This window comes from Accipiter gentilis, chromosome 33, assembly GCF_929443795.1.
Source record: "Accipiter gentilis chromosome 33, bAccGen1.1, whole genome shotgun sequence".
NCBI classification, from domain to species: Eukaryota; Metazoa; Chordata; class Aves; order Accipitriformes; family Accipitridae; genus Astur; species Astur gentilis.
In genome coordinates, this window is record NC_064912.1 from 20,865,376 (window position 1) to 20,890,028 (window position 24,653).

Genomic DNA, 24,653 nt, shown 5'->3' on the forward strand with positions numbered 1-24,653 from the left:
ATCAGAGGCCTGGCTGAGCACAGTGGGTGGGGCTCGGCCAGGCTCGAGCGCGTCCCGGGGCAGGCGCGGCCTGCGAGACCCGTGCTAGCGCCCTTCGAGGGAGTAGACCCTATTCAGGGCGCAGGTGACTCTCTCGGCGCCCGAGGTAAACGCTCACTCGGTTCCTCGACGGGGGTTTGTGGGAGCCGAGGGGCACGAGGACGCGGTCGGGCTTGGGAGAGCCCCGCTGGGATTCCTTCCTGCGCTCCGTGCTCAGGCATTGTTCCGGTCGCCTCTGGGTCCTCTGTCGCGATGATGCGTAAAGCGTGGCGGACGGATGGCGCTCGGGGTCATACCGCGCCGGCGCAGCGGTGCGGACGGGTCGGGCTGAGGGACACGCAGCACTGCCGCGCGCCGCACCGAGGAAGGAGGGAGGGAAACTCCGGACCAAAGACAAAGCGGGGGGGGGGGGGGGGGGGGGGGAGCCGAGTCGGGAACATCCGGGTCATTCGCTGCCGCTTCAATCCGGGACACGCGCGGCTGCTGCGGCCGATCACGGTGAGGCCTGGCCGGGCGAGGGGCCTGGCGCGGCGGGGCCTGGCGCGGCGCGCAGGCGGCCCGGGCCCTGGGAGAGCGGGGCCTGGGCTGGTGCTCGCCGCCTGCGGCGCGAAGGGGCAGGCCAGCGGCGGGACGTGTGGGCCTGGCTGTTCCTGCCGCGGCCGCGCGGCCGGCCCCGCCAGCGCGTCGTTGCCCGCCTGAGGCGGGCTCCGCGTCTCCCGCGGCCCGCCCCCGGAGGTCCCGGTTCGCTGCGGGCCGAGTTCACCGAGGAGGCCTGGGCACCGCCGGGCTCTGCGCGAAGCGGTGCCCGCCCCGAGGGGTGCTTGCCCGGGAGCCGGCGGGCGGGCGCCGGGGTGCCCTGTGCAGGCCTCGGAGGCTGACCCGGCCCCCGCGCGGGGCCCGCGAGAGCAGCGGCCTTCGGCGGAGGCGAGCGGCGCTGGGCCCTGGCGCGGCTGCTCCGGGCGAAGCTACTCGGCCGGTCGGGCATCGAGAGCTGTTGCCGCGCGGCTCCTTTTGTTGTTCTCCTCGCGACTCTGGTAGCCGTTCGGCTTAGTGCCGCCTCTTCCACCTTTTCCGTGCCCCAGGCAGGAGGAGACTTTCTGTTCCGGTCGGGACTTAGCCTGCTCTGATTAAACCTCAGCTCTTGGCTTTCTCCACCCTTCCGAAAAGTAAAGTTTGTATAGTTTTGGGGCAGACTACGCCGATTGATAATGTCTTCCTCTGTCAGTATTTAACCTGCAAAGTAAAAATGTGAGGCTAGTAATTTTAACGGTTTTTTTTCTTTTTTTTCTTTACTATTTGGAATTAATAAGAGCTGTTGAAAGTTCTTCAGACTTCAAGAGCATGTTGTTGATGTATTTAGAGACTTGTCATGGGTCAGAATTGTGGGTGTGATTGCCGCTCCGGTGGCTCGTGAACGTTTCTTTGCAAGACTTACCTTTTGTGTTTGGAAGTAGGTTCCAATCCCCCCCCCCCCCCCCCCATCAGAGGGTATAGATGGGTAAGATGATTTGTAATGGAACACAAAGTTTGTGCCTGTGATGAGCGTGTTGGATTTGCTTTGTCCTTTTTTCCAAAATAGGTAGTAGTAACAGCGGCAGAGGCAAACTGCTGAGTAAATTTGGAAGTTTCTGTTAATTTTCTAATGAGTTGATAGTAGTAAAAGGGACATTGCTACCTCTTTATGCCAGAGTGTGCTTGGGGGAATTAATCCCAAACACAACGTGAAGAGTGGTCTCTTAGGCACAATTGTGTGGCCCCTGCAAGGTAGGGTTGATATACTTCCTCTGGTGCAAAAGTTTGTGTTCTTTCCAGTGATGTAGCACATAAGTGTGTTGGGACTTAGATTCTGTTAATCAGCAGTAAAGTTCTCAGGCGAAGAAAACAAATTAGTTGTGATATTTAAAAAAAAAATCCTAAGAACTGGGGTGTTTGGGTTTTTCTTGTTTTGTGTATAGTTTTGGTGGTGTCTGGGGTGTTTGTGGGTTTTTTGGGTTTTGGTTTTGGGTTTTTTTGGTGGTTTTTTTTTTTTTTTTAATTTAACTATTTTGGGTTAATAGACGTACCTTGCACTTGCGAGGTATTTCAAAAGCTTACAAGAGCTAAGCTTAACTTATAGATATGTGGGCAAACTACTATTCCAAAGGAGAGAGGAAAAAAACCCCAGCAACCAAACAAACCATGCACATAAATTATTGAAGAAGATAAAAGTAGCAGTGAGAATATCGCATCTTCAGGTTTAATACCCACTTAGTATCTCACTCCTTCCTGCTATTCCATAATTTCTGAGACCAAAATATATACTGAGATGATCACACTCTGTTTGTCCTATCTCAAGCTCCAGCAGGACTAAAGTTAAATTCTTTTATTGAAGAGCTGCTAGAGAGTATATATTGGCAATTTGTCAATAGATTGATTTACTTTTGAGGGGATGCTTGCCTAACAGGATCTTAATTTTTGAAACGGGCTTTCAGTCTTCTTTGTCACTAATCTCTTCTTGGTAGTAGTTTGTGATGAGGTTTTAGATGCTTGTCTGCACTCATCAGGGTAACTGAAGCCTGTGGTCTCTCATATATGCTGAAATTTTGGATGTAGCCTGTCAGTGCTTAACTAAGTCAAGTGCCTCAAGATTTGAAAAGGTATTTATAAAACATAAGAAAATCTTTAATTTACTGGGGCACAGTATAGTGCATAACCAGTTACAAAAGCAATCAGGATACAGAGCCTGAAAACTTAGGGGTTTTCTATTGAAAAGTTATTTGATTGGCCATGTTTTGTAGGACATATGTCATTTATATGCCCTCTGAGAAGTTGGCATTTCCCTTGAGGTGCATGTAATTAATTGGCTGTTAGCCACAGGAAATATAATTCATGTATTTGAAAGCATCCTGTAATATGTTTCTTGGCAGAAAAGGTAGCTGAGTTGCTAAACTACCTAAGAATATTTGGGTGGTTTATAAGCACAAAAAATTTTCTCAAACTATTATGGGAAGGTTGGTATTATTACAGTGGACCACCAGCTACTAACAGTACAACTGAAATTCTGCTATATATTCAGTAGCTCATTTACATCTGTTGCAAGGGCATGGGCTCGCAAAATATTTAAAATTACTCCCTGTATAATTTGGTTAAGGGAGAGTCTTTTTGTTCTGACGGTATCTTTTCAGTGGCTCCACATCTCCTGCATATGGTAGATCTGAAGTGGTATGTACAGTTTGTGTAGACTAAGTCCTTCAAATCTTCAGACATACAACCAAGATACAGATGGATGTGTTGGGAATACTAGAGGAATATTGGACTGCATATAGCCTTTGTGTGTGTGTGTTTACTGAGTGTTAATGGTCCCTCTACTCTGCTCTTGTGAGACCCCACCTGGAGTACTGCATTCAGCTCTGGGGCCCCCAGCATAAGAAGGACATGGACCTGTTGGAGCAGGTCCAGAGGAGGCTGCAAAGATGATCAGGCGGCTGGAGCACCTCACCTATAAGGAAAGGCTGAGAGAGTAGGGGTTGTTTAGCCTGGAGAAGAGAACGGTCCGGTGAGACCTTTTAGCAGCCTTCCAGTACCTAAACGGGGCCTACAGGAAAGGTGGGGAAGGACTTTTTACAAGGGCATGTAGTGATAGGACAAGGGGTAATAGCTTTAAACCAAAAGAGGGTAGATTTAGATTAGATGTAAGGAAGAGGTTCTTTACTGCGAGGGTGGTGTGACACTGGAACAGGTTGCCCGGAGAAATTGTGGATGCCCCATCCCTGGAGGTGTTCAAGGCCAGGTTGCATGGGGCTTTGAACAACCTGGTCTAGTGGAAGGTGTCCCTACCCATGGCAGGGTGGTTGGAACTAGATGGTCTTTAAGATCCCTTCCAACCCAAACCATTCTGTGATTCTGTGATTTAAGAAGCTTGATCTGACATGAATTTAATTGCTAGTTTGGAGTTGAAATTATGGATTATGTCCATTCATGCAAAACTGATTTTGAAAAAATGCTAGAAGGAGGGATGTGAAGTACTAGCCGTCCTAGGAACTGCATAAAATTCTTAATCTGGTGCTTTTAAAGACTTCTAGTTAAGGTGTCTGTACTGCTAAGCCACTTGGATGTGTAAATATTTAAATTGGAAGCATGCTGTCTTCTAATCTTTAAAGTGTATAACAGATGAACATGAGATGAACATATCTACATATCCTACATGGAATAGGTCAGTTCCTGGTACATATTTTCAGCATGAACATCATGCTAAAGGGCATAGTGTGAATGTGTGAAATTTTTGAAACAAGCATCTTTGTGAGCTACAATTCCTATGGTTATAGTAGTAGACTGCAGTATTCTTACAAGTAACCTACATGTTAATAGAACATGAATTTGCATAGTTCTTAACCAGTGTTTAAGTGTTTGTTTTAATAGAGTGGTAACACTCCTTTCGTTAATTCTGTGACCTTGTTCATTGGACGAATTCTACTCTCTTGGCTGTCATAAAGGCTTGTTGGCTATGTGTGGAGTTGAGAACAAATTGGCCTGACTTCCCCAACTGCCAAGTATCAGCTCTTATTTAAAATAGGTAGAAATGCAGTAGGGAAGAGGATTAAAAACCTTCACTGGAGTTTGTTTTGAGCATGTGGCTAATGAAGCCCTGAGTTTAGATACAGATTGACAATGAAAAATAAACTCTCCCTTTGACTACTGTTCTGGGTGAATGGAGAATCCTCCTCTGAATTTCAAAGCACCATTCTGTTGGCAACTATTGCGTCTAGAACTGTTCTTGCATCATAGTAGTGGCCGGTGCTGTACGTGTTTCTTCAGCAGTCTCCGACACCACGCTTGGCTGTTACTAAGGCAGTGAAGGTGCAGAAAGATCATTCCACTTACAGCGGAATCAAAAACCTGTCTTTTGGAATGAGTGCGCCAGTGGCTCTTCCTTCGCTCAGTTCTGTATTGCTGTCTGTTCCTTCTGCTGTCTAGAAGTTGTATAGTGGCATCACTGCAAAACTGAGGTGATTTTGTTAAGTTCTGCGCCTGTTTTGCTTTTGTGTAGAATACTGGCTTTCAATGGGAACTTACAGTCTGAAAATAACATTCTTATTCCCCTGTTTGCCAGAAACAGGAGCAGTACAGGTGTTTGCCTACAGAAGAAAGCCATACCTTTTGTGTTATAGTAAGGAGATTGATGTGTGCTTATCAGTTGCACAAGTAGGAAGTCCCATGCGTACTTTTCCCGTTACTAATAGCATTTCAGTTGTCAAGCTGCTGTCAAAGTTGTTTCTAAGATGTGGTTCAAATATAAAATACAAGTTGGGGATAGTATTTTGTAGGTCAAGTCCCGTAACTAAGAGGTTGTTGACAAGGGCAAACTTGATGTTATTTCTGAATGTTAACTTCTGCAGGGTGTGCAAAAATGTGTGTCTTGGCTATATTAGTGAAAATCAGAGGCCAGAATATTTCCTGAGGAAGCAGGGCTTATGAACAGATAATATAATGTGTTGCTTACAGTGTAAGTAAAAGTTTATACTAAAAGCAATTATTTTTGTTTTAGAGGGACTCTGAATATGTCTGGCATAGCTCTTAGTAGACTTGCACAGGAGAGAAAAGCCTGGAGAAAAGATCATCCATTTGTAAGTATGAGAACTGTCAAATTTCTGATTGCAGTTATTTTGGTGTTCTGATGATGATTTTTTTCTTTACCCTGATGTGATTTTTTTTTAAATTAAATTAATTTTTTTAAATAAAAAAGCTGCTTAAAACTATGTAGTATAAAAAGAGATAACTCCATGTAAAGATAAAGTATGTCATGAAGAATTCTAAGTACATCTTCTGAAATTCTTACGCTTTGGCTTTTTGCCTTAATTCAGGGATTTGTAGCAGTACCTACAAAAAATCCAGATGGCACAATGAATCTAATGAACTGGGAGTGTGCTATTCCAGGAAAGAAAGGGGTAAGACTTACTGTTGTCCTAACATCTTACTTATGGTGAAAAGTAACATAAACCTGCACGTGCATTACACTGACAACTGAGAGTATAACTTACATGTACTTTAATAGAAATGCTTGGATCCTGCTGCTACTTCAGAATCTAGGTGGAGTGGGCTAGGAATGATACTGGACAAAATACACCATGAGCCTGGTCAGCTGTTGTCACTGACCACTTTAAGAATAAAAGTTTTCAGAGGAGTGTGTGAGAATCCTGCATTGAACAAACTTGAGATTGTCTTCTACTTTATGCCAGGGTTTATTGTGACTTTTGTTCTTACTAAATGCTGGTTTAAGCCCTAAAGCTTGAAAATGAATACTACCAAAATGTTGCCTCTACTGGTTAACTGCCAGTACCTTTTTTTTTTTCCCCACTAAATAGTGAGACCCTGCAGTCCTAGAGAAGTGCTGTAGCACTGGTTTTAAGTTTTTTGATTTAATGGAAAAAAATTCTATGCTATCAACATGGAATCTCATTGCCTTCTATTTTATGGAATTTTCCCTTTTTGTATTAGGGAAAGAAGAATAGAACTCTTTAACATTGTTTCTTTTTATCTGATTTTACTTGTGCTTCTGTGTCCCTTTCCTTAAAATAACAAGGGAAAGGAAAAAGTCTGTAGAGACCAGAATTGTATATTTTTATCAGCTTGATCTGGTTCTAGGGGACAGGACAAATGCAAATTTTCAAGTGGAAATAATCATTAATGCATGAAACTTTGATTTTGTACACTGCCATTATAAAACCTCATTCTGAGCAGACCCTTCTTTCTATTTTTCAAGATGTTACTTAGCATGTAGAGATTATTCTTGAATCTATTGGATGCCATTGTTTCTTCTGAGATACTACTATTAATTACTTGGTGGTTTTCATTCTTTTGGGTCTTCAGTGTTTTGCATTGGATGTGGGACTTCTTTTGTTGCTTCGCCTGTTCTACTGCCTCTTGCCAACTTGCTTAAGTCCCGTTAAGATCTCGTTTCTTAGATTCTGAGAAGACAAGGTGTGTAGGCAAAACCTGCAGATTCTGTACTACTACCTCAGTTTAACGCTGAATATGGCATTGCTGTTACGGTTATAACTTAGCTCAGTATTTTAGTTGTCTGCACAGCTCAAGGTAGTTCTTAAAGAAGCACCTAAAAATAATATAACTGTGTAAGGGAAAACTCATCCCCTCGTGTTCTGCCAAAATAAGATTATCCCTCGTAATAGCCAGTTATATACCATTTCAAGATGTCGCCTTTAAATACTTATGTAAAATCTTCAGGCCATACAAAATCTTCATGTTACTGCTTTAAAGTTTTGTAAACCACAAAATCAAGCCAACAAGACCCTTAAAGCCAGCTTCTTGTCTCCTAGAAAACTTATCACACCAGGAAAAGATCAGTTATGCTCATGTGATTCCTGGCAGAGATTTATCTAAAAAATCAGGGTTTTAACTCTAGTAAAAATGCTGTGTCTTTAACAAGAAGCAGCATGTCTGGCTCATGTCTACCCGACCAACCAGTTGCCCTCTATTGCCTTTGTGTTTGGAGGCATGCTGCACTGCAGCTGCTTCCTGTGAAACAGATGAGTAGTTGAAAACACCAAAATGCTTTCTTATCAGCCAGATCAAAATTGAAGTAAAGTGGTGTTAGTCCTGGGTTGGATATCTCCATTCACTTTTTTGACAGCAAATCACTTATTAACTACCTAGAATTTGACTCAATATCTGCAACCCATCCAGTAACACAATACAATCTTGATCATACTGCTGTCAAACTATTATCTTAGTAAGTCTTTTGAGTGTCTGCTGTCTTTGATCTGTAAGGTATGTTGCTCTATCAGAAAGACAGTAAAAACTTTTTGTTGATTGTTCTGGTGTTCTACTCAAAGAAATTATTAAAAGCTATTTGTTTTCACCTATGACTGGAAGCAAACAAAATAGGAAAAGTTTATTCTGTCAAAAGGCTCCTCTCTTCTAAAAATGGACACGTCTCTTCCGAGAAGGTATGGAGAATAGATATTACTAGTTGTTGACAACTGACTACAGCTGTTCAGAAGAAGTTCTTTAAGTGCACTATAGCAAATTGTAATGAAACTCATTTGCTTTTTAAAACAATGTTATCTTAGTATTCAGTAGCACATTTTTTTTCCTATTCTAGCTTGACACTTTGCACAATAAATACCAACGACAATGGAGTGCTGCTGCTTTTTTGGGGTGGGGTTTTTTTGGTGTTTTTTTTTCCTTTTTTTCTTTTTCCTTCTGCTAAAAAAAAAAAAATCACATAATTCAGGTAGGAAAGAATTAGGGATTTCCTCCTAAGGTGGTTTTCAAACATACCTGTCTGTCCCTGAGGATAATATCTATGTTGATAAGGTGTGAGACCATCTTTACTCCAGTTTGATTTAAAGAATGAACCCAACACTTATTTTCATTGCAGTGTTTCCATAGCAAGGGCAAGTTACAGAGAAGTGGTCTGAATTTTACATATATAATAAACTTTTCTGTATTTCTACACTTGCCAGAAATCAGTTTGTCAGAAGATGGGCTTTTTTCCTTATTTCCAAGTAAGATGACAAGGAAGTATATATTTGAGACAGGCTTTTTGTGCTTTGCTAGATGTTTTCCTGTGTTCATATGACCCTTCTGAGTAGTGCTGTCTTATTTGGTCTGCTCTGTAGCATGGGAGCTGCTCTTATCAGTGCTCTTCCCAGTTTCTGATGGGGATAAAAAGCATCTTAGAATTTGTTACACAAGAAGATGGAATGTGTGAGACTACCTGCTACCAAATCCAGACAGCATTAGTTTAGACTAGTGAACCTCATTAACTGTAGCAGTACTACAGTGCTGTGCAAATTTTTTGTTCACTTGTGGTTTTCTTAGCCACGTTCTCCTGAGGCAAAATAGAAGCCATTTACATCCACATGCTTAAGGGGTGTATCCATATCCTATCTTCTCAGACTTGCTTTAAGTGGGGCTGTAATGGCCCCTTCCTCATTGCATGTGTATCATGTAAAACTTGAGAAGTATTCTGTTCTTCTATGTACTATGAAAACTTTACTTGAAACTTTACTATGAAAACTGTTGGCGATGATCCCAACTATTGATGACTCAGCAACACTTATTAGCTGTAATGAAGTGGAAAAGCAGGGTTTTCTTTCTTCAAATCCTTGTCTCAGTCTAGACAGCATGCTACAGCGTAGGACAGCTATTTTCTACTGTGTAGCAGAAGGATGTCTTGTGCTTTGCCTGAGAAACTGTATTCTTGATAAGCTGTTTTCCACAAGTTTGACTTTTCCTTGCTGTAATCTAAACTTTACCTTAACTTTTTACAGACACCATGGGAAGGAGGCTTATTTAAACTACGGATGCTTTTCAAGGATGACTACCCTTCTTCACCCCCAAAATGTAAGTAAAAATAACTAAAAAACATGGGTTTATTAGAAAAATGTTAAACTAGTCCATGAGGTTCTATGAATTGTTATTACTTTTCTTACAGATTTTTTTTTTCCCCACCCACCACTTTGCATTTAGAGAGTTGTGATGAAATTAGTTAAGTGCTCAACAGAACAAAATTGGGAGGAGAGGGGGATTGCTGTATGGGTTTCCTCAAAGTTTGACAGAAGCAGTGCTTGAAGGGTCTGCTACTTGATCAGCACTCTTAGGAAACTAATAGGTAGGCATGGTTAGACCAAATCCCTTTGCGTGTTCTTACTGTTAAGTTGGTCTTCTAAGGGAAGAACTTAGAAAAAATAATTAAAACCCAAAAAGTTCCATCAACTTTAACCTTTTAATTGACTTGCTCTAAAACATGGATCTGTTCTTTGCCTGATACTATGTACAACAGATATCTTCAGATACCTAGTTCCCTTGCTAAGTTTTTGAATTTTCCTTATCCCATTTCAAACTTACGTACTTTAGAAATCTGAAAATATCTATTGCCTTGCCTAGTTTCCTGGTTTTTGAATTGGCTACCAACTCAAATCAATGACTGATTACAAATGGCTCTTTTGACAGTGGTTCATTTCTCATTTCATTTTGGTGCTTCAGCTGTGTCAGTTGTCTTGGCTACTCCTTTTGTTAGGTGGTATTTGTTACCACCTAAATACATGTGACACAAGGGGAAACATATCTTTTAACTAGAAAATATTGAACAAGAGTATCTTGAGAAATACCAACTAGCACATCTGCAAGTGTTAAATGAACTCTCATGCCTTAAATAAGATGTATATGTGACTGTTAAGACTTCTTACCAATGCAGCTTCTGAGTTCCTACTGAACTTCATTGAGCAGCTCATAAGCAAGACTTACTTGTGATGTCAGATGGATTTGAAAACTGCACTAACATGTAGATATTTCATGTAGTGCTAAACAAGTGTTCATTACATTACTCAAGATGGTGGCTGTTGCATTTAAGTCCTGTAAAGATTAAAGAAATGCCAGAATACAGATTGTGGCACAGGGAGAGCTGCACAAGCCTACTCCTTCAGTCAGTTTTGCAACTTAAACTTGATTCCTCTTGTTCAGTGCATCTTGATTATACATAAAGGAAAAGTGAAACTGCAAAAAATGCTAGAAACTTACTCTTCTTTGTATGGAACTTTCAGTATTTTAAAGTGAAGAGAGAAGAGTGAAGGGCAGTAGCTTTCCCTTACATAGTAGTATGTGAGTCTGTAAAGACAGGATTGGTTTAAAAAGGTCTTTACCACAAAGCTACTACAAACTATTTTGTCAGTTTCCATTCCTAAACCAAAAGATTTCTGGTCAGAATGATAGTGTTACGTTGCCTGGATGGATAGCACAGATGTGATGGAGTTCCTGCTTTACAAGCAGACTGAACCAAGAAGAAAACCAGTATTAATAGCTCCAGAAAGCTGTGCAGGGCGCTTTTTTTGGGGGTGGGGGGGGTGTGGGGGGGTGGTGGTGTTGTCTTTAGCTTTTTTTTTTTTTTCCTTGTCCCCACTAATCTAAACCAACTCTCTGATCTTAGTCTTAGTGGTGCATGCAAGTAATTCTCTCTTCTTCATCAGGTAAATTTGAACCACCATTATTCCATCCAAACGTGTATCCTTCAGGCACAGTGTGTCTCTCCATCTTAGAGGAGGATAAGGACTGGAGGCCAGCAATCACAATTAAACAGGTCATTAATTGTACTTAGACTTACTCTTAGCCCTTTTATTTGCTTTGCTTGCTTATCTGATGTGAATATAAGATGTTCACTGTGTGTTTCTACAGTTGGTTTCTATGGGTTTTTTAATTGAATGTCTCAGTAATACCTCTGCCTATGTTACTTCTATTCCTTCTTCTACAGATCTTGTTAGGAATACAAGAACTTCTAAATGAACCAAATATTCAAGACCCAGCTCAAGCAGAGGCTTACACAATTTACTGGTAAGTATCTGCGTATCAGCTTCAAAGCTGTTGTATCGCCTACAGCTGTCTGTTAATGCTATAACATGCAAATGTTTTTAGGAATGATATGGGGAATTTTCCTACCTTAATGGCTGTATCGTGTAGAGATGCCTAGCTTGTGCTAAACTTGAACAGTAACTTCAGGGTTAATAAGCTAGTGGAGCTTTTAATAGCATTGCAACAGCAATAAAGTGTGAAGACTCCTTCAGTTAGACCATGATTCTCATCCTGGTTCTAGCCCAACATAGAATCCTGTCCCCTAAAGGCTGAGTAGTAGTGATGAGGCATAATGATTTCATGAGACAGTGATAGAGGAGACTGAATTAGGTAACAAGTCCCATTCATCAGTATAAGAGTAACTTACTTCTGTCCAGTAGTGGGTACCTATAAGCACTTGTGCCTGAAGGATAAAGGAGAGCTTCTGTGATTGCTGTAGGAAATATGGAGCGTTGTGTGGAAACTGGATCTTCCAAAAGAATAGGTTAAAAACTACAGAAAGCTTGTAGCTTTAGCAGAATGAAGTTTGCATTGGTTAGGGAAGGTGATAATTTATGAGCTAAGAAGTACTACTTTTTTTTTTTTTTTTGCTTAATCTTAAATTTTTCCCAGCATTAAAAATGGATGGTAAAATCTATAATCTTTAGGGGAGCAAAACACTTTAAACAAATGGTTTTGGCACTGACAGCTACTGAAATGACCAAGGTGGAAATGTAGAATTACCATTCTGGATAGAAGAACAAGTCTCCAGGAGAGTATCAAGTTTGAAAAATGGCATTTTGAGACTTCACATGCAAGCTATGTCAAGAAAGTCTATTATAAGATCCTAGTGAAAAGGAAACATAGGGATGGGTAGTGCATCTTGGATTTAATTAAGGGCTTCACTCTGTTATTTTTTTAATTATCTACAGAAGACTTGGTGGGACTGTGTGCATATGGAGGACAGTTAGATGGCCACAGTTGTAGGCAGCACCTTTGGGAGTCAGTAATGATGAGGCACGCCTCCCCCCATTTTTATTTTTACTTTTTATTAAAAGCCACTCTGAGGGAATATAGGGCAGGAATAGTGTTCTTTCATACATGTATAAATAGTTTGTGTGTTTTATTTATCACCTCCCATATGCATGTATGTACAAAACCAGTCTTTGCTACTCTTGTTTCTGCTTTACTGTAAGTGCTTCTAGAAAAAAAAAATCTATTGAGAATAAACTATTACACATTTTTTGTTATTTCAGATATGTAGTCTCCCATTTATCCTCTTCATGTCTTTTGGACATGCATAGTATTCCAGATGGGTTACTATATTTCTGCAGTCTGAGAGTGTGTCTCTCTTACTGCTTAATGAGTAACTGGTAGAAGTTCAACAGAGCAGGATTATGTATGCATCTGTAATTTGGCATAGTTGATAAATACTGGGGAAGATGCAGTGTTATTTAAATAGATGTCTTGTAGTCAAATTTTTAAAATTCAAGAATAAACTTTGTATTCAAAATAAGAATACTTGTTCTCATTCTCAGGACTGCTTTGGTACTGTCACTCTAACTTTAGCACTCCGAATGTGCTAACCTACTTCCTCCTCTCTGCTGTAGGCGTGCAGAGTCTACTACGGCAGGCATTCTTTTGTGTGGATTCCGAGGGTGTGAGACTTAACTAGGTTGTGTTCTCATGTGACAATGCAATATAACTTAAAGTTTTAGAATAAAGTTTGTAAATTTGTTTGAGAAGAAACTAGAGTATTTTCGGTCTGCTTGCTGGTAATTGTTCATTGGATGTGACCAAAATTGGCTTCATTTCTTCTTTCCCCCCCACAAACTGTCAACTTCTGAGGATATAATTTGCTGCCTCTTTTTTTTTTTTTTTTTTTACTGCAGCAAGCCTTCATAGCTGAAAGTAAGTTAAGTTTACTGCAAAGCTGTCTGCAAAATCTAGTCACTGTAAACTACCTTTGGCACAAGAGTAATGGTAACAAATTTTTGTTTAGCTCTTGACTGACACTTCTGACAGCTAATACAAAATATGGTGTTGAATGTAAATGGATGCTCTACTAAGCTACTACCATCCCTTGTTGGCCCAAGAATAGAAAACAAAGAACTTGCCCTTTTATGTGTCGAGTCTGAGGTTTAATGACTGGTCATAGTTCCCTGAAGTAGTACTTGCTTGTTTAATTAATCTGTAGCAAGTATGCTAGACTTAGTGAACTATAGTGTTTTTTTCAAACTGTTGAGCTAGCTTTTTTTTCCCAACTGAGGTTAGGATAAACCTAATGCTGTAAGTCAGGGTCTGCAGAGATAAAGGCTGAAACTACCATACTGTTACCATTTTCCCATTTCTTAAAAGAGCACTTGCCCTCTCTCAAAGCAGTAAAGATGACACTTCAAAAATCATATGAAGTTCACCAGCTGTTAGTGAACTGCTCTCATCAACCACTTTGTGCTGTTAGGATACTGGAATTTATTGTTAATGACTTCAGGTCTTAACATGGGGAGTGGAAAACTTGTGTTCTGATGAGCAAGAATGCTTGCCCGTAAGGTACAGCTGGCCTTGAAAAAAAGCAGGCACAAACCTGTTTATAGAGACTGGTATGGTATGAAGTCAGATAGTACAATCATTTGACAGCAGATGAAGTTTGGAAAGAAACTAGTTAAACAGTACCTTACTTCCCTCCAAAGGAAATTATCAGAGTAATGGTCCAGAAAAGCCTGTAATAAATTGTAGCGTTTGGTGAATTCCTATCTAATGGTTTTGCCTTCAGCAATGACTTAGTTTCATATTGAAGAGAAATAGAAGAATAACTCTTTAATATGTCCTCTGATTTCTCAAGCTGTAATTACCCTTTCTCTCTCCTCTATTCAGCCAAAACAGAGTGGAATACGAAAAGAGGGTTCGAGCACAGGCCAAGAAGTTTGCACCATCATAAGCATCTGTCATGCAGCATCTTAAAAAGGAAGGGATTGGTTGGCAAGAACTTGTTTACAAAACTTTTGCAAAATCTAATGTTGCTATGTACAATTAATATCCACTTAGGGGAGGGGGTTATATGTGTGCCATTTTCCATATTCGCCACTTGTATACAGTTCTAAATTTGCTGAATTGCCCCCAGTTTTTTCATACAGGGTCTCTTCCTTCAGTCTTTTGTATTTTTGATTGTTATGTAAAACTTGCTTTTATTTTAATATTGATGTCAGTATTTCAACTGCTGTAAAATTATAAACTTTTATACTTCTATAAATTCACTAGTATCTCTAGTTACTTTGCTATCTGATGCAGGCATGCTTTAAAATGTTAGAACTATATTTAGCCTCTAGCTGGCTGTATGAAAAAAAAAAAAAATCATGCCCTCCACCCCCTTCCCTCCCTGAATTTGTTTTTCTATCTTTCAGAAACTAGGTTGTTATTGCTTAAGAGCCTCTGAGATCCAAAGTCAGCCAGCATCCTTATTCTGCATCACTTCCTTTGTGTTTATATGGCGTTCTGTCTGTGTTGCTGTTTAGAGTAAATAAACTGTTTATATAAAGGGCTTTGTTTCATTTATCTTCATTAAAATGATTAAAAGACTGCCATTTAAATGGCTCTGAACACAATTCAGTGCAAGTCCTGTTTTTAAGGCCTGTGATGCTGCACTTACCTTTTGTTTAGATGTTGCCTTCATTTCTTTTCCCTACCCCCACCCCCAGCATGAAAGCAGCCCTTCTTTGGGCCCCAAGTGGTAATTGCAGCTATTAAACTTTGATCAGTTCCTTAGGAATTCTGACTAGCTAGAGACCAATTGCTTACTGTGCATAATGGGATCAAAATACTGGTGTGACCATGTTAACATAAAATAACACAAGCATTAGACTGATATGAACAACTATAGAAGCTGTCCATGGAATGCAAGGGGACCTACAGCAACCGGGGATTTTAAATGGTACTTGTTTATCAGAAATACTTCTGTGCCTTCTTCCATATGTCAATGTATATAGCTTTTAGGAAAAGGACGTGCTCTATGCAATTACAGTTTCCTTCTGTAAAGGAAATCAGTTAAATTATGTAAGTTATTTTCATGTATGTCAAGCTGATATGCCCTCTATTAAACTTTAACTGCTTTTTTTATTGTATTTTTAGTCAAAATCATTCTACAAAACAAATGAAGTGTGAGAAGTTTTGTTCCATCTAAGCTGTAGCTTCAGTGCTTTTGTTATTAAAAAATGGCTATCGCTAGAGACTTAAGTTATTCTAAGTGTGATACAGCTCTGTTCCCAGATCTGTTCTGCTTGTCTGCATTTGATTATGACAGCTTTGTAACATAAAAGCATTCCCCCAAATTAGAATAGCTAACACCCTCACGTTACTCTTAGTCTCCTAAAAATTGTGTAGGATTGCCTCCTTGTCACTATCTAGAAATCCTTGTTACAGCAGCTGATTTGGAAAAGACTTCATATGCTTGGGCTGGGAAAGTGAGAAACTGAGCTAAAGGAGGAGATTCCCTGTCAAAGTCACTTACTTGGGCTTCTTTCTTTTATTTTTAAAGGGAAATGGTGTGTTTGTATCACTAAAACTGCTGCTGTGACTGCCAATTCTAGCTCCAGTAGGGCTAGCATTTACTGTTTCCAGTAGATGAGGGTTAAGAGGTGAAAATCTTGCTGTGACTTGAAGAACTTGTATATATGAAGGTAACATTATGACAATTCTACTGAAGGGTTGCTGAAGTTTAGGTTTAAATAAGTTCCACTTGGGTGCTGGAAACTCAGTAGAGCATTCTAGTTAAATGTACAGAAGACAACTGCTAACAGCTGTTGTTTCACTACGCAAGCTGACAGGCATATGGAAAAAAGTGAACTAAGATACTAGTGCTGATGAGAGTCTCTGACTCAGATCCTTAAGGGCTGGACAATGTGTATTTCTGGCTTGGTAGAGTGCCGCTTCAAGTAATGAGAATGCAGGTAGATAGCACTGCTGAACCTGTTACCTGAAACTTTATGGTACAGTTGTGAATATAAAGTACCAAAACATTGTATGTTGCTTACGACTATTGATCAGAGTAAATAAAAAAAAATTTAAAAAAGGCATGTAAAGTTACTGAAAAGACATACTGAGATGTTAAAACAATTCCAGGAAGCATTTTTTTCCTTTTAAGCTTAGGTATTCAGTTTACCCTAAACTAGATGAAGTAGTTGAAATATATAGGGCAGGCTCAAGCCTGCAAGAAGTCAGAGGCTCTTTATGTGGTAGGTACTCTGAAAAGGGTGGTAACTTAGTCATGTTTTCCAGTTGAAATATAGCTCAGAAGTTAGAAGGGTTTACTTAATGTACTATTAGGTAAAAATAATCCATATAAACCACTTTCCAGACACATTGATTAGAATACAGTTTTAACTTGTAACTAAGCTTCAGGATCTTTACGTAATAATCAGCATTCCATAGACAATTATCTAAAAATTAAATAACCTAAAGCCTTTATGTGCATAACAAATAGATCTATAAGCCCACATATTGCCTGAGGTTCACCTAAAGGAAGGAATTTGCTAGGCATCAAATCACAGGTGAACAAGCCACACTGTTAACTGTTCACAAGAAAATTTCTTTATACAGGATGTTACAACTCTTTGGGATTGTAGGGGTTTTTTGTTTGTTTGCTGTGGGTTTTACTGTGGTTTGGTTTTTTTTGTTTTGATTTTTTTTTTTACTTTTCAAATAGTTGATTTATTGGCTGTTGTTGCAGCAACTTTACAGTACCATGATCTTCTGGACTGCTCTCATCACTGCTTTCAGTGGCATCATCTGGAGTGCTCACGCTGTCTTCCTCAGATTCTTCTTTACTTTGTGCTTGTCTGGAAACATTTTTCAGGATTATAAATGCAAAACAACTTATAATAGGAAAAATAGTATTTCAATTAAATTCATTACCGTGGGGAATTGATTGGTCTGTTGGGATTAGAAAATTCTCCTGATTCAACATCAAATGGATCTGGAAAAAGAAGGAAAAAACCCATATCCATTGATGAAGAAGGCATATTTTAATGCTCTGCCTTAATTTTCATTTTAAGAAAAGATTGTTGGCATGGAGGGGAAGGCATAGGAAGTCCGGTTCAGCTTGCTGTAAAGTTTACTGTAGTCATTCGGTCAGAAGTCAGGGGAGGTGAGAAACAACTACCAAGTCCTGTCCGCCCCCCCCCCCCCCCCCCCCCCCCCCCCAATTCTAGTCTTTTCACTCTTTTCCATGCCCTTTGTGCCCCTCCCCCGCCCCCCCCAAGGGGTTCAGTAGCTCTTTAGGGGTAGTCAGACTGTACACATAGGTTTCTAAGGCTTTTGGTAAGAAAACATGGATGTTCTCAGAATGGTTTAGTTCTAAAAGGGCTGTCTAGTTAGTTCATCTCTACTGAGAAGTGAAGTATAGCTGTCTAGGCTTAGCTCTTGCTCAGTAAGGGTAGGGCTAGATTTACTTTTACACAGCTGGGGAGAACTGTTACCTCAGAAAAGTCAAACAAGGCATGACAGCTTTGGTACTACAGTCCATCCAGAAAATACCTGCAATTGTTCGGGGGGAAGCGTGCTTTGTTTGGCATAGTAGTGTTGCCCCTCGAGAACTGTCGTCAGTTTAATATAACAGTAGTTAGGCTTCCAGCAAACAGGATGATTTCATTCAGCCTAGCATGTCATGGCAAAGACATCAAAGTTCAGTGAAACTAAAGGCTGTCTACCATCTTACAGTGTGAACCCCTGGCCTATTTTTATGGGACTTAACCACTGTGAAAAGAAAACATTAATTAGGAGCACCTCTCCTCATATGTTCTCGATCACTTGATGTGGCTTTTTTTTGTGCTGTCTTGAATGAGGCCAAGCACTCACCTGTGAATATAGCCTGAAATGCTGGGATACCAATAAGTTACTGGAAGAATTTCGGAATAAACTACTGTACGTATTATAAACTATTTTCATTATCTTTGTAGGTCTGATTTTAAATGTCCTGATTAGGGACTATATAGATGTATCCATTAAAGGTCTTTCTTAGGTTTATGTGCTGTCAGACTGTATGCCTATATTTCTCTTACAGTCCTCCTGAATTACTAGTCTTTTTACTCATACTCTGCTTTTAACATCTGTGGATAAAATGAGGAAGCATCATGTTTTCTTTTTACTCCTTAGTTCTCCAGTATCCTTAATTTAATCAGGGTAGCTGCTCCACAGTTCAGCTGTGAATATATTAATATATGCATTAAATTACTTCAGTCGTTTTTATCTTTTTGAGTTAAAAAAAATAGGCAAACTTGCTTAGAAGAAGAATACACAGTATAAAGACAGAACAACACATCTCAACAAAGCTCTTCTACCTTGCCAATATTTTCATGAGATTAAAGGAAAAGATTGTAAGGAATTTAGTTAGGAAAAGGGTGTGTGTGGTGTGTCTATGGTTTTTCTTACCTATTTCTTCATCTTTTGTTTCTTGGACACCAGCTAAGAAGTCCTTTTCAACTCTCAGCACTTCTTCCTGGCAATGACAGGCTGCATACTTTTCCAAGAGATTTTTGTTCAAGTCAATAAATGCCTTACCCCATTTAAATTTCCTTAGAAGAATGGTGGCTAGGTCTGGGAATCCTAAAACAGAAGATAAATGATCAGTTTTCCTTTTCATTGTAAGATTTCACTCTCAGTACATACCTATGTATCACTATGGTAGATGCTTGCCAGCATTTTTTCAGTGTTCAGGGATTCAGACTTTTAAAAAGATTAAAAATATTTTCAAATTTCAGTTTAACTTGAAATACTTAACTGAATCCAAGAAAAATTCATAGTCTTTTAGTGAGTGTTATATAAAAATATTTTGTACAGGTAATGAATGATTCAAAGTCTAGCTCCCACAGTCCTTCAGCAAGACAGCAATTGTACATATTATATTTTCAGAAGATATGATTTGTCTGCAGTATAGTAGAGCATGTCTCTTCAGTTGTCAAGAAACTTCTGTGATAAGTTTGCAAAACATCACAAGAGGGAGCAATTTCTTTTGTTCTTAACTAGAACCCACCCTATTAACAGACAGCTGTTATCTCTCATTAAGACAAAGTTGCTTAAGAATTCATGCTCTGGCTTTTCTGGCTTTTTTTTTTTTTTTTTTTAACAGTTTTTCTAACATTAAGTGCCATCCTGACAAAACCAGGATCATCAGTTTATGTGTCCTGTATAGTAACTGACCTGAACGCCCCAGAGATACCTCGATGCTACCAGATAGAAGCACTTTGAAGAAAGCTAGGCAGTCTGATTCCAAATTCAACAAAGTGATGACCAGCGGGACCGCATTACAGTTTAGTCTATCGCAGATCATCTCTTCTGATTTATTAAGGATGTAAGAATTGGTGGTAACATATTTCACATCAGACATATTACAGCCTACCGACAATGCAAAAAGCTGCAGCAAAAGCTTCCACGCAGGACAGCTTGCATGGCCGACCATAGTTTACAGGATTTGCAGCCACCAAGTAAGGCAGCAGCCGTAGATGACCTCCTCTCATTCTCTTAAAGGGAGTTTCTTCTAATTTGGCCCACGAGCAATCTATGACTGCCATTCCACTCTGAGCAATGATATGCCTAAAAAAAAGAAACATCACTGTATTTGAAAAACTGTTACCATTGTATTGATGAGTTAGTGGGAACTACAATTGCCACTTTATACTGGCAACAAATTTGCATATAACCCCCCCCTTCATCAATCAAAAAACATGCATTTTACAATGATCTAAAATACAAATGCAATGAGAAAGAATAATAACATGCTTTTTGTCTGAACACGCATGTGGCAAAAAAAGTTTATCCGTACATTTCAAACAAAGTGAAAAATTCTAAGTTTAAAAAATGTGACAGAAGAGTCTGGTTAATAGTAACATTCGCATTCTTAAAAGTACACCAAAGTTCAGATTTAGGTTCTCCACCAGCTTCTAAAGACTAATCTTTTCTCTGAGTAAATACATCTTTATAAAAATTCTCCAGGCACATCTGAAGAAAATTCTCAGTGTTTCCCCCAAGTACATTTTCTAGTTAATGCATTGTGTTGCCTAGCCAAAGAACTTGAATATGGAATCCTAAAAGATGCAGTAGCTATAGGCCCGTGGTTCTGAACAAATTAACCTACAAACCACATACTTTGATTTCTCATTGGGATCTACAGATGCTTTTTTCACCTGATAGCAGCTGTGTAAAAATATTAACCTGATTTAATAAAACAAACAGCTCCGTTTCTCATGTTCATGCATCAGTGTAGTGTAACAGGAAGGTCAAATTTATTCCGCAGCACAGTTGTGGCCATGGATCAGTGATTAAAACGTTCACCCGAATATGCCATCGTTACAGCATCTGAACCAAGTGCTCTTCCCCACAGCCTGCACCTCCACGGGCTTTGCCAACAGGCAGGGAGGTCACCTGCGCACGGGCCTCGCCGGGGACTTGCCTGTCAGCTGGAGAGACGTACTCGGTAGCCAGAGGACTGAGGACGAGGCCCGGGAATCTCTGGCGGAGGCGCAGGGTTCGGAGCAACCCTTTTCGGGCCAGTTTCCTCCCGGTGCATTTCTTGGGATCGCAGTGTCCGAGCTCCCACATGGCAAGAGGGCACGGGAACTTCGCCTCCGGGGCGGCCCCCTCGCCCTCCAGGCAAGCTGAAAACAGCAGGCGCGCATTACTGCCCGGCGGCCGCCCGGCCCGGCCCGGCCCGGCCCGGCCCGCCTCGCCTTGGCAGGACCCGCGGCCCGGCAGGACCCAGGGCAGGACCCGCGGCCCGGCCCGGCCCGGCCCGCCTCGGCAGGACCCAGCACAGGACCCGCGGCCCGGCAGGACCCAGCGCAGGACCCGCGGCCCCGGCACGCTCCCGCACCTCTCAGCGCGGTCTCCGCCTCCGCCGCGAAGGTGTCGAGGCTGCGAGCCCCGCGCCGGCCGCCCCTCCGCGGGGCAGCGCGCCGGCCGCGCTCCATGGTGCCGCGCCTCACGGTGCCGCGCCTCGGCGGAACGGCCGCCCCGTGGCCCCGCGCCCTTCCGTTTCCAGCGGAAGAGGCGATGGCGGCCGCCCGGCTGCTGCTGGCGGCGCTGGGCGCGGCGCTGGGTGAGCGCGGGGGCAGGCGGGGGGCGAGCGGGGGCGGCGGTGGGTCGGTCCGCCCGCCCGCCGCAGCCAACTGCTCTCTGCTCGGCAGGTCTCTTCGCCTCGGCGGGGAAGATGAAGATTGTGGAGGAGCCGAACACGTTCGGGTACGTGGCCGCCCGCTCGCCGCGTCCCGCGACCCACCCGGCCTCGGCGGGCTCGGGTTCCTCTGCCGCCGTGCCCGCTCCAGACCGTTCCGTCCTCCGGGGAAGGGCGGGCCCGGCCGGGCCCGGGTGCCTCCTCCGCCGCCTCCGCCGCCTCCGCTGGTGGGCCCGCGGGCAGGGTCGCCGCTCTCTGCGCGTCCTGCGCGGCTGTAGGTGCTGGGACGCTCGGGTAGGGGAGGATACAGCCGGAGCCAGATGCGTAACTCGGTCTTAAATGCTTCACTCTCCTTCTTTTGAAAGGTTGAATAACCCGTTCTTGCCTCAGCCAAACAGGCTGCAGCCAAAGATGTCCCCCTCTGCAGTATCAGGTATGCTCAAGCGCTACCTTTTTTGTAGTTTTCATCATTTAGTGACAGTCACTTGCAAAATAGTCTAACCTTACTTTATGCAGACAAAGACTGATGTTACTTGTCGTTTTACGAGCATCGGGGGAAATAAGGATGGGCAAATATATTTTATTGTGCTTCTGACAGATTAAAACCTGGATTAACCTCTTCTGTGTTCCTTGTCCCAGTGCTTTTTGGACTGGTGGTGTCACAGTGCTATCCGTATGTTTTATTCTGTGTTTATTGAGGCAGTCACAGATCCTTCTGATCCTTACTAAAAACTTACTTTCTTCTTGAAACAATCCCTAGCATCCTTGAGATTGTCATATAAAAGCCATCCCATCATCTGATGGTACTTAATACTCAAAAATTATTTTTAAAAAAGTCCTAAAAGTAGTCTTAGAACAAGTCACAGAGGTTCAGTTTCACAGACAAAGGCTGGGTGCTGCAATGTAAATCCACCACTTTAGCAAAATAAACAGGAATCTACAAATTCTAGACAATATGTGGAGGAGAGTAGATAAAATAAACCCTGAATGCAAGGAGTAAGCAAAAGGAAATAACTCTTGTCTCTCTGCTAACCTTAGGCACGGGCTTGAATCCTTGTTCAGGTTCAATGAAGGCATCTTGGTATGGTGACACTGAAAGTGATGATGCTTAATGTCTTCTGTCATGTTTTATAAATCCAAATCAAATGTATAAATTCTGTAGGTACTGCATGTGAAAAGTGAAATAGTTAGCAATACGATTAGTAATAGAATGCTGAATGGAAAGATGCCAAGAATAGCAGGAAAAAAATGAAAAGGAGAGTATGATAGAAATCCTTCTTTCCTGGATGTGGGAGCTTATGTGTGGCCAAAAATTGGGAATGTCTATGGAATTGTAATCTTAAGGCATGGAACCTTGTCTTCACAATTATTTCTTTAGCATGGAAACCTTACTCATTCTTTTCTTTTACAAGACAGCTGGGGTAATATTTACTATAATTTCTCTTTCAGAGCATCTGCCCAGGAAATGGAGGCATGAGTTTAATGCATTCCTCAGGGACATTCGAATTTGCTTTTTCTTCCTCTGTGGGGAGAGCATCCTAATCACTAAAGCACAGGTTGCATGTAGTAGAGGGGCAAACCCTTTGGCCAAGCCTATGATAATCTGTAGAATGAAGTGCAAGATAGTACAGTCAGAAAAATCAAATGGGAAAGAGAACCTGCCTGTATCCCAGTGGTTAGGGCATTCCAGAGGGCATGATTCTGGTGGTCTGATCTTCGTTTCTAGGATTGCTTGTCTACATCTTTGGAAAAAGTACATAGGCAATCCTGGCAGTGAGGAATTAGAATCCAGGATGGGGTTTTATTTTACTTGCTTTGTAATCTCTTTTCTTCTCCTTTCCTCACAAATATTTAATCATCCCATGCAAAATTACCTTAAACAAGGGACACTGAAATAGCCCTGTAGCACCTAGTTCAGAACTCTGGGCCCTTTTTTGAATGACAAGTTACCTGTCTTGGATTCCTTTGACAGCAAGGCTGGAATGGTCAATTCTACAAGAGTAGAATTGTAACTGCTGACCTGTCTGACAGTAAAAGGTTTATCTTGCTGAATACTACCTGGATTAGACCATGAAGGCAAACTATGAAAAGGAATATCTAGTTCGAGAATCTCAGTGAAACTTAAATATGCAGCACTGTCAACATTCTGAGCAAATGGGCTTTACTAGTATAAACTTGAGGAGTTTGGATGACTTTGGGGACAGACAGCTGCCAAGCAAGACTTATAGTAATTTCATTATCACATTTTGGCAGGATCTGCACTGATGATTCCTTTTATGGATCTGGCCTCCGAATATTTGTTTGTATACAGTTTTCTTATTTCTGTCATAGAAAGAGGCTGATCTGTTTCACTGAGTGTCGAATATGAAAAATGTTAAAGATCATGATGCAAACCAATATAGCACTAGTGGGAACTTACAGTAATCTATATGGAAGATAGAAATTTCCTTATGTACAGCAGAAAACTAAATTTGTCACATACGCCTTGCAATTTTGTCACCACAGTAACTTGCTTAAATTTAACCAAAATGTTATTCTTCCTTGATCTCATTTTGTGGTGTTTTTAGGCCCTGCACATCTCTTTAGGCTTGCTGGCAAGTGTTTCAGTTTTGTGGAATCCACGTGAGTAATGGATTTGGATATTTGATTCTATGTATTTATTGGGAACAAACTAGTTTTTTATTTCAGTCTAAAACATTTCTTCTTTTCTTTTTTTTTCTTTTTCTTTTTTTTTTTTTTCTTCTTTTAAGGTACAAGTATGAGTTTTGTCCTTTCCATAATGTCACTCAGCATGAGCAGACTTTTCGATGGAATGCCTATAGTGGGATTTTAGGGTGAGGCTTTTAGACCTTTAAGTTTTACCTGTGTTGTTAGTAGATTGTTTTATAGATTGCCAAAAAGGAGGCAGGTTTAAAATTAAGATTCTTTTATTGGTCAGGTTAGGTCATTGTAGTTCCAAGGCGTTATGCATAAAAATACCCCATCTTGAAAATTTCAGATTTTTTTGTTGATAAATACTAACTTCCTGTTTTAGCTGGAGGCTGATGAATAACCAGTGCCAACTGCAGGTGTGATATGTTCATGTGAGAAATTAAAAAATGTATAACTACAGCTTATATTAACAAAGATT

At 41.2% G+C, this 24,653-nt stretch overlaps 3 protein-coding genes across 8 annotated transcripts in view; 2 read left to right on the plus strand and 1 right to left on the minus strand.

Annotated features, from left to right (window-relative positions):
- Window positions 1–19,864, plus strand: UBE2I (ubiquitin conjugating enzyme E2 I). Of its 6 annotated transcripts, none has more exons than XM_049791758.1 (7): window positions 1–145; window positions 5,564–5,642; window positions 5,880–5,963; window positions 9,312–9,384; window positions 11,007–11,116; window positions 11,288–11,367; window positions 19,484–19,864. In XM_049791758.1, the coding sequence occupies exons 2-7, from the start codon at window positions 5,577–5,579 to the stop codon at window positions 19,551–19,553; spliced, it is 483 nt and encodes a 160-aa protein (XP_049647715.1). In that variant the 5' UTR covers window positions 1–145; window positions 5,564–5,576; the 3' UTR covers window positions 19,554–19,864. The 6 variants fall into 6 exon arrangements, with proteins under 6 accessions (XP_049647715.1, XP_049647718.1, XP_049647717.1 ...); XM_049791761.1 differs by lacking the exon at window positions 19,484–19,864 and adding an exon at window positions 13,257–14,042 and having other exon boundaries at window positions 3–145; XM_049791760.1 differs by lacking the exon at window positions 19,484–19,864 and adding an exon at window positions 14,239–14,945 and having other exon boundaries at window positions 5–145.
- Window positions 16,925–21,329, minus strand: TSR3 (TSR3 ribosome maturation factor). The gene is made up of 6 exons (XM_049791753.1): window positions 21,224–21,329; window positions 20,804–21,008; window positions 19,754–19,947; window positions 18,787–18,960; window positions 17,272–17,332; window positions 16,925–17,195 (listed from the first exon to the last, which is right to left on the minus strand). Exons 1-6 carry the CDS (start codon window positions 21,318–21,320, stop codon window positions 17,048–17,050), a joined length of 879 nt encoding a protein of 292 aa, XP_049647710.1. The 5' UTR covers window positions 21,321–21,329; the 3' UTR covers window positions 16,925–17,047.
- The window catches only part of GNPTG (N-acetylglucosamine-1-phosphate transferase subunit gamma), a 10,480-nt gene continuing 7,145 nt past the window's right edge, over window positions 21,319–24,653 (plus strand). Inside the window, exons 1-5 of the mRNA XM_049791752.1 lie at window positions 21,319–21,448; window positions 21,537–21,591; window positions 21,889–21,956; window positions 24,091–24,145; window positions 24,274–24,357. Coding sequence (XP_049647709.1) covers window positions 21,319–21,448; window positions 21,537–21,591; window positions 21,889–21,956; window positions 24,091–24,145; window positions 24,274–24,357 — 392 coding nt within the window. The remainder of the gene's footprint in view (window positions 21,449–21,536; window positions 21,592–21,888; window positions 21,957–24,090; window positions 24,146–24,273; window positions 24,358–24,653) is intronic.

Bases quoted from the DNA above. Each gene is read 5' to 3' on its own strand.
- TSR3 (XM_049791753.1), bottom strand. From the start codon at position 21,320: ATGGAGCGCGGCCGGCGCGCTGCCCCGCGGAGGGGCGGCCGGCGCGGG. The intron at 17,333-18,786 runs GTAAGAAAAACC...TTCTTTTTCCAG, and splicing joins AACAAAAGATGAAGAAATAG to ATCCATTTGATGTTGAATCA. The intron at 17,196-17,271 runs GTAATGAATTTA...AAATGTTTCCAG, and splicing joins AGACCAATCAATTCCCCACG to ACAAGCACAAAGTAAAGAAG.
- UBE2I (XM_049791758.1), top strand. From the start codon at position 5,577: ATGTCTGGCATAGCTCTTAGTAGACTTGCACAGGAGAGAAAAGCCTGG. The intron at 11,117-11,287 runs GTCATTAATTGT...CTTCTTCTACAG, and splicing joins CAGCAATCACAATTAAACAG to ATCTTGTTAGGAATACAAGA. The intron at 11,368-19,483 runs GTAAGTATCTGC...TTTTTTTAACAG, and splicing joins GAGGCTTACACAATTTACTG to TTTTTCTAACATTAAGTGCC.